Below are 8,902 nucleotides of genomic sequence, written 5' to 3'. Positions count from 1 at the left end.
CTGGTCTGCACCAGAACAAAGCCAACACAAGCAGCAGCCTCCCTGCCAGAGTATAATTGTAGCGGATGTTGTGAGAGGAAGCCCGAGTTAAATCAGGCTCTGGCAGAGTCAGGGGGGCCAGCAGTACCTTTTCTTACCTGTTAATGAAGCCTCATTAGAAACAGCAAGAAACCATGCTGAGAACTGGAAGCACCAGCCTGCTGGGCTTTCCCTGCCAAAGGATGATTAACTTAATGATTTAGAGCAGCTGCTCTTTGAGATTACGGAGCGAAGGAGGGCGAGTATGCACAGCCTGGCACAGCTTCCTGCTGGTGGAAACTCGGGAGGGTGTGCAAATCCATTCTCCCCTTCCTCATAGCTGAGCCAGCTTCCAGGTTCTGGAAAATGAGCAACCATTCAGACACAGAAGCCCCTCCTTCTGATGGCTGACCTTCTGGGACTCTCCAGTTGTGTTTAGGTTAGGGATTTAGGTTCTGGCTGGGGGGCAAAGAATTCATTATAAAAAGTAAGAAAGAAAAGAAACAGACCTCAGTGAATGGGCCAGCCACACACACTCTCTTCTGGGGAGGCCCTGGTCCCCAGTGGTTCTGTCCTGGGCACTCCTAGGCTGTGCAGCTGCAGAAGGGATTGGCCCTTTGCTGAAATGCAGCGTTAGGTGGTGTCTTGACTATTTCTATGCCCTGATAAACAGAATTATATAAAGGTGCCGTGCAAACTGTAAATAGCTGTCCTGCCCACATGACTTATTAATACAATTCTTTTGATCCTGGAAGCCAAAAAGGGAAACCAGCTGGAGCAATTTCAACCAGGAGACCCCATGGCCTCACTTCTCTTTCCAGCTTTCCTAAGGGTAAATAAGGTTTCTTTTATTTATGTTGGCTTTGACTATTTGGAAACCCAAGTCCTTGTGGAGAGTGTCTTTCAATGAGACACATCCTTCTGCTTCCATTAGCAGCTCATGTGAGGACAGACCTCAGCTCGGGTATTCTGGTCTGTGATTCTGTGTGACAGGTAGATTGACAGAAGCTTGGGGGAAGAATAAAGACATTAAGTTTGGGCTGGTGTGTGTGTGTGTGTGTGTGTGTGTGTGTGTGTGTGTGTGTGTGTGTGTGTGTGGTTTTGGAGTCACTGAGAGCCTGCTCGAGGACACAGGTGGTGGTTTCAGTTTTAATCAGAAGGCAGGGAGCCTTGTGTGGGTAGGTGGCAGATTTATGAACTATATTTGGCTGGCTTGGGCCCTGAGAGGGTTGGGGAAGGACCCTGGAAGAAAAGGAGGCTGCAAGCATAGGCAACCACAACCTAATTCATCCCCTACAGACTTAAACTGAAGTTACCTTTAAACTGATTGAGCCGTGCTCTCCCAACAGCAGTGAAATGTGTGTGTCTGCGCATAATTACCCATGCCAAGCACATCAAAGACACCTGAATGCTCTGTGGTGCCTGTGATCATGACACATGCCGATTCCCTCTCTAGCAAGAACATTGTTTTTGCCCCCAACGGCGGCATCTTGCATACCATGGGCACAACTCTTGGCCAAGAAGCACATTTACATTGATAAGCCCAAGAGCAGCTGACCCTTGAGTGACAGAGGGGCAGATGGTGTCATGCTCAAGGACCCTTCCAGAAACCTTTACGAATGGCCCCATGAAGAAAGGCCAGGTCAGTAAAGTGATTTCCATCTCCATCCACTAGTGGGCTGAACAAGCTGGGCAGACTGGAAGCCGCACACAAAGCATTTATTTGGAGAGGGACAAGGGAGATTGCTCAAGCTACAGACTACTTGAATTAAGGCAGCAGGAGGACCCTCTCCACTTCCAGGAAGCTTTTCAGCTCAAGCTGAATCAACTGGTGAATCCAGCAGGGAATCCAGCTTGGGGTGGGGGTGGGGAGGGGAGATGCAGGTGGGAGTGGTGGCTCCTCAAGGAACTTCATTGGTCACTCGGTGAGGAAGGCAGCATTTTCTTCATGAACAGAGGCTGTTTCTCCATTAGCTGAAATAAACAAAACCCAAAAACATTTATTTGAGTGAGAGAACCACGGATGATGAACATTAGCAAATAGGATTATAAGAAAGGCGGGGGTCTTATGCAAAGAATTTGCTCTTTGGAACAAGACAGGTTTGGGTTTCTAACCCCTGCTCCAAGGTTTTTAGCTATGTGAGCTTGAGCATGTGACATAAGTTCTCTGAGGTTTGCTTCCTGTCTGTAAAATGGGGATAATGCTGTAGCTCTGGAAGAGTTCTGAGGAGAAATGAAGATCACAAAGAACTTAGGACCGTGCTGGCACATGGCAGGCACTCACTGAATGGAGTTCTTTTAGTCTTGAAGTAAATGTAGCCTATCTTCTTACCTTTTGTATTTGATTGATGTGATTTTGTGTATTCATATGTTCCTAGGCAGCTGAAAAAATTAGTTTTGTTACAAACATCTAGCTTCTCTAATCGACAGAAATCAATCCAATAAAGAGATAGTTGGAAAGGAGCCAGATGACGTGTTTTTTGTTTGAGAGGCGAGTGGGTTAGGGAAGTGGCCCTCTTGCCTTCTGAGAAAGGGGTGGTACAGAGCACACACAGAGCCAGGAGATCGGGGCTCTGGGACGGCTTTCCCCCCTCCCCCTCCCTGTGTGATCACAAGCAAATCCTTCTCTGCTCTGGCCTTCTTATTCTCTCTGGAATCAAGAGGGGTCATACTAAATAGTTGATAAGTTGTTCCTTAGACCTGCTATTCTATTCCTCATTCAGTGTATGCCATAGACCTTGGAAGGCAATAGGAAGATACAGAATTATGATAAAATAAAGGCTTGAATTTCCTCAAAGAACTGGCAAGGAAACTAAGTCCCGAGACTCATGCATCTGCTCAAGGAGTCCTTACTCACTAAAAAAGACTGCATATATGCATACATATATGTGCATGGGTATACCTATATGTATATATGTGTATCTATACCACATACACACATACATACATAGATGTATATACGCCATTCTCAACACCTCGATTCTCTCCATTATGGAGGCTGGAAAGACTAAATATTGCCTACCCAGCATCCTTTGTAGGTAAGCCATGTAAGCAGGTTCCTGTTAATGAGATAGAAGGGAAGATCCACTGGAGGCCTTAACTGAAAAGTGAGTGACCACACAGGGAAAAGCCTTCCTTCTGTGCCCTCCTCCCTCCCTTTCTTCTTGCCGTAAATAAGGATTATATTGCCTGGAGCTGTGGTGGGCATTTGGCAATCATGGGTGACAAAGATGAAGGGATGGTGTATCAGAGGGATGAAGAGAGCTTGGGACCTGACTGACATCACTGAGCAGCCTAGCCTACTTGATTTCTGGAACTCTTAGGTAAACATGTTTTATGTCCTGGCTGCTCAAAGTGTGGTCTTTGGACCAGCAGTATAGGCATCACTTGAGAGTTTTATCATAAGTGCAGCGTCTCAGGCCCCATCCCAGACCAGAAGCAGAATCTGCATTTTTAAAAAGATGCCCAGGTTTAGGGTCATTAAAGTTTCAGGAGCACTAACTAGGGTCTCTTACGTGCAGCTGAAAGCATTCCTAACAGATTCCATGTATGTACGATGTACGTGAAAACACACAGAGGTACTGTCTGTGGGTGTGTGAATGTATACAGATGCCCCTATGTATATGTATACACACATATATATTATATATTTGTCTATAGATTCATGGATATATGTATATATGAACAGAAAATCCTGGGAGGACACAGTGGGAGTGGGGGTGGGTGTTGGGAAGCCCATGGGGTGATTTCTCTCTCTTTTTTTTGTCCTTTTTTTTACTTTTTAGGGCCACACTCGCGGCATATGGAAGTTCCCAGGCTAGGGGTCCAATCAGAGCTGTAGCCTCTGGCCTACACCACAACCACAGCAACACCAGATCCTTAACCCACTGAGCAAGGCCAGGGATTGAACCCACATTCTCATGGATACTACTCGGATTGGTTTCTGCTGAGCTACCTACAGGAACTCCCGATTTCTCCTTTTTACCTTAGTTGCTTCTATAGTGTTTGAAAAAATGTTTAATTGAAACCCACGGGTGTGTCCTCCTTTCCTGACAAAAGCTAGGCAGAGACGCACCTGCTCTCCTCGCGGTCCAGCAGAGCGTGGTAGGCTGCCACGTCCCGCTGCAGCTGGCACTTATGCGCCAGAAGGTGCTCGCGGGCCTGTAGCTGCTGCTCGGCCTCAGAGCGCATCTCCCGGAGCTCCGCCTCCAGACGGCTGACCACGGCGCCCAGGTTCTGCAGCTCAATGTCATGCCAGTGCTTGGCGTCGTGCAGGGTGTTCTCCAGGCCTCGTTTCTAGGAGAGAAGGAATGCGGTCCAGATCCCAAGCCGCCAGGCAGGGCCCTGGAAGAGGGAGGTGGGCGGAGCAGTGGGAGGGGCTGGCGTCTCTGGGGCTGTCCATGTCTCCCAGGACAATGACCTTAAGGGACTGAAAAGGTTCCTGGGGAGGTCGGAGTCTTGTTTAGTCTAATTTACTGATTCTTCTTGTGGGGGTGGGGGTGGGGAGAGAGTAGAGGAGGGATGAGGGGAGAGGGACAGGAATGGAGATTGTAATGAGACAGAATGATGAAAGAAAACGAGAGGCAGATGAATGAGAAGAAAAATGAAAGAAATTCACACACACGCACTGGAGAGACAGTTTGCAGGTGTTTCTTCAAAGAAGTCTTGCTCCCAGAACTGCCTGGGGGCCTTTTTGCTCCTGACTGCTCACCCTGGAGGCCCCTTCCCTCCACGGTGACCCCACCCACCATGCAGTCAGAATGCTGGCCTGGCCGCACTCTTCCCAGATTCCCACAGTCTAACGGAACATCTCTGGCTCCTATGTACCCAGCAATGTTTTCTTCAGTGTTTAGGAGCGTATCTTGCTAACCTGTCCTCGCCTTGTTGCCCTGCATGCCCTCCTGAGCCTGTCTCTCTCTGAGCTGTGCTCTGGCCTGTGTCAAAGCCATATCCCTAGACCTGCTTCCCTGTCAATCATCACAGAGTCCTGCCTCTTGTATATTCTGAAACATTTTCCCATTTGTGCCTCCCTCTTCTGCAGCCACCTCTCATCTCCATGGTAACCTCCATGGCCTCCTGGCTCATCTCCCTGCCTGCAGTTCCTCTTCCTCTGCAGCCCCCACAGCAGCCACAGAGCTCTGTCTAAAGTCCAAAGCTGGGCTTGGAGCTCCTCCTCTTCCTCACCTGGCTGACTCCTACTTATCTGATGCCCAAGCTCAGGGGTCACTTCTCCTAGGAAGCCTTCTTTGATATCCTCTTGCCCCAGCCACCACCATGCTGGGTTAGGAGCCCCTCCTCTGGGTTTCACTGCTGCCCAAGCATAGGCATACCCTTGAACTTGTCATAGGGGGCTGAGCTTCTCAGGGGCATGTCTCCTCTAGAAAATACTAAACTCTTTGAGGGCAGAAACCTAGTCCCTATAACCCCAGTGACAAGACAGGGCCTGGGACAGAGTATGTGTGTGTGTGTGTGTGTGTGTGTGTGTGTGTTGCCCAGATGACAGCACTATATTATGGTTACATTTATTGACCCTGTCTCCCCATTAGACTGAAACCTTCTTCTCATCTTCTCAATACTAAGCTCTGAAAACTGTAGGGCTGAGCAACATACACCTTTTTAAAAAACTGTGTGCATCTATCTTTCACATTTTTTTTTGGCTGTGCCAGTGGCATGCAGAAGTTCCGGGGCCAGGGATTGAACCCAAGCCACAGCAGTAATAAAGCAGAATCCTTAACCACTAGGCCACCAGGGAACTCCTCTTTAACAGTTTTTTAGCAGTTCTAATTATGATGCACCTATAATTTAGCATCTGGCTGTTCATATAACACATAAAAAACAAGTAAATATCTTTTTAAATTGGACTGAGTCAAATTTTGATGAAACAAGTTTCTGTACCCTGCCCCCCAGCAGGAGATTTTCTACCCTCTTTTGACCACTGTGGCTGAAATGGGAGATTCTTGGTCATGATGTTATCTTGAATCATGGCTGCTGTTAAGCAGGGGTCGCCATACTATCTTACTGAAGTCTTTCTAATTCCGTAGGATGTGGGGACATTGAGTCAGATTCCCATCCTAAGTGTGTCTAGTGGTGGCAAAATGTCATCAGTAGAAAGTAGATGTAGACCAGTGTCTGGTCTAGGGTTATTGTTTTGCTGGTGAGATCTGAAAACCCCTCCATGGCAGTGAGGATGCAGAAAGGGCCACCTGGACTTTGAGAATCATTTGTTCCAACCCCTCTGGGTCGTCTTCCTTTGTTTATCAGAAAGTTGCTTGATTTGAGTGGCAGTTGACATTGAATCTGTAACACCTGAGATTTGGAAAAACCTTTCATGGGATAATGTTTGCATCATCTGTCTATAGCTTTTGCCCCATGTTCATGATGATGTCTCCATGTGGCCTGGGGTTTTCCTCTGAAGACTTAGGACTCACTGCCAAAGGTGGGTTCATGGGAACCTCCATAAGAGATGCCCTGTCCCTTCCATCCCACCCTCAGAGTCCAAGTCCAGCTCCCCCACCTGTGTCCCTGATTTCCTGGCCTGGTTGTTACAGAGTGGCTTGCACCTGGGTCTGTATGATCAGTGGCTGTTGCTGGTCTCCTGCCCTGGCCCACTCAGCAACACAGCACCGCAGCAAACAGAGATTATAGAAGCATGCTATTCTCATCTCTAAAGATCTGAAAGGTCTTTCTGGAATTGCTAAGCCCTCCAGAGAGTAAAATAGTGAGCTTCTGTGATTTCTGGCCTTGAATGCCATTCCTGACCTGAGGTGACTGAACACTGGCGGTCACTATGAACAGTACTTTCATATTGGCAAAGGGGCAAAAAGTATGGCGAGCTTGGCTGTCTGAGGCTTATATAGCTATGGGGGCCTGTGTATGCACAGGCTGCTGTAACTGAGCATAAGAGGGATGGACTCTGCCATGTTGGAGAGCGGCAGGCAGTGCGCTACCTGCCTAGCTCATTTGTGCTCCTAAACTTAGCTGTAAGTGACCACAACTCTGATCTACTAGGGCCACTAGGTTCCAAGCCCAGCCAGCACACCACTGCTCTGTCTTCTTGTTGGGGGGTGAATTCTTGTCCCATTTGTTCCAATAGTAAGGACCACGGGGTTTAAGTGTAGTGATCAGGTGATGCCAATTTCAGGTTAGTATACTAGTGGTTATAATAATAATTTTATAATGATAATTAATAATAAATGCCATTTATCCACTGCTCACTCTGTGCTGGGCTTGACCTGCATTATCAAATTAATCATCCCAATGACTTTATGAGGAAAATTCTATGATGTTCAGTGGTCGATCACATTTCCAAAGGCAGCTGCAAAGATGATTTCCAACCCACCTGCTCTTTCTGTCTGTGATCTCACCAATGCCTCATCAAGGGGTAGAACTGACTTCCCTGCCTGTGGAATCTGGGCTGGTCTGTGACTGCTTTGTCCAGCAGAAGGCTGTGTAAGTGATGCTCGGGACTTTCAAGCCCAGGTGTTAAGAGGCTTGGTAGCTTCTGTGCTCACTCTCTGAGCCAGATGCCATGTCAGGAATCCAACTGTGTAAGCCTGCCATGATAGGAGGAAGCCAAAGCTGGCTACGTGTGGAGGCCACGTGGACAGAGAAGAGCCATCTCTGCTGAGTTCACCCTACCTTGCTGAATGAATGAGCAAATCATTTGCTATTGTTTGAAGCCAATAACACAGCAGATAGAGAGGATAACCAAAATAGATCCTCACTTTACGTTGAGAAGATGGAATCCTAGGGAGGTCACACAGCTGATGAGTAGAGGAACCAGGATTTAAGACTCCAGAGTCTGTGTGCCCATCCCAACTTCATAGCACTGTCACAGTCTAGTGGGATAATGGAGCTGGAAAACTCAGCCCCTCTTCTTGTTACTCTTCTGCAAAATGGGATGCAGTCAGAGTCCAGCCACTTCTCAATGTCTCCATGACGCTCTGGCAGGAGACTGCAGGTGAGCGTACTCTTATTACTGCTAGCATCTCTTTGAAGAAATTGTGTTTTGGGCAGTGTACCAAGTGCTTTGGGGACATAAAACTTTTTTTTTTTTTGCTTTTTGAGGGCCCTACCTGAGGCATATGGAGGTTCTCAGGCTAGGGGTCCAATAGGAGCTACAGCTGCCAGCCTACACCACAGCCATAGCAATACAGGATCCGAGCCTCATCTTTGACCTGCACCACAGCTCATGGCAATGCTGGATCCTTAACCCACTGAGCGAGGCCAGGGATTGAACTTTCATCCTCACAGATACTAGTTAGATTCATCAACAGCTGAGCCATGACAGGAACTCCATATAAAACTAATTAGAGGGCTGTGGAGTCAGGGTCTAGGCTTCAAGGTGAGTGTGGATGACAGTGAGCCCCACCTCTCCTGTGCCCAGGCTGTGGATGACAGGAGCGGGGGAGGGGGGGGGCAGAGTGCAGGCAGGGATCTCTCTCCAGCCATGGGGAGAACACATCCAAGGGATCCAGTGTAAGAAAATGAAGGATGAGTTCTGGGCATTTATATGAAGCCCAGGTTGGCTGATGTTGGAAGATCTGGCAAAGGAAGTCTATTTCCCTCCCCGCCCAGGGCAATCCTAGGGGGTGGGGACCCTGAAAATACAGAAGAATGGGATGGTAGAGGAATGTCCCAGATGATCCACCAGCGGACAGTGGAGTCTACTGAAGGCGGGAGAGGGTGGAGAAAGCTTCAGAGATGTTTTGAGGTGTGAGACAGAAGCTGAAGACCTTTAAGTTGGGGGACATTCATCTTTTCTTCAGACCAGTGCAGGTGACAGCCTCTGCAGAGAGGCAGAGGTAAGGGGGGCCTGGGGCTGTGTGGATGGAGACTGCTGGGAGTAGCCACTCTGGGGACACAGTACCCTTCCTCCCTTCCT

General features: G+C 48.2%; 1 protein-coding gene across 1 annotated transcript in view; it reads right to left on the bottom strand.

Annotated features, from left to right (window-relative positions):
• Nucleotides 1-1,716: 1,716 nt before the first annotated feature.
• The window catches only part of BFSP2 (beaded filament structural protein 2), an 81,593-nt gene continuing 74,407 nt past the window's right edge, over nucleotides 1,717-8,902 (bottom strand). The window contains exons 6-7 of the mRNA XM_047754652.1: nucleotides 4,094-4,314; nucleotides 1,717-1,992 (exon numbers count right to left, since the gene is read on the bottom strand). Of these exons, the coding sequence (XP_047610608.1) occupies nucleotides 1,989-1,992; nucleotides 4,094-4,314 (225 nt within the window). The 3' untranslated portion in view covers nucleotides 1,717-1,988. The remainder of the gene's footprint in view (nucleotides 1,993-4,093; nucleotides 4,315-8,902) is intronic.

Source organism: Phacochoerus africanus, chromosome 1 (assembly GCF_016906955.1).
Source record: "Phacochoerus africanus isolate WHEZ1 chromosome 1, ROS_Pafr_v1, whole genome shotgun sequence".
NCBI classification, from domain to species: Eukaryota; Metazoa; Chordata; class Mammalia; order Artiodactyla; family Suidae; genus Phacochoerus; species Phacochoerus africanus.
The sequence above is the reverse complement of the archived record's forward strand: the minus strand, read 5'-3'. Positions and strand labels throughout refer to the sequence as shown.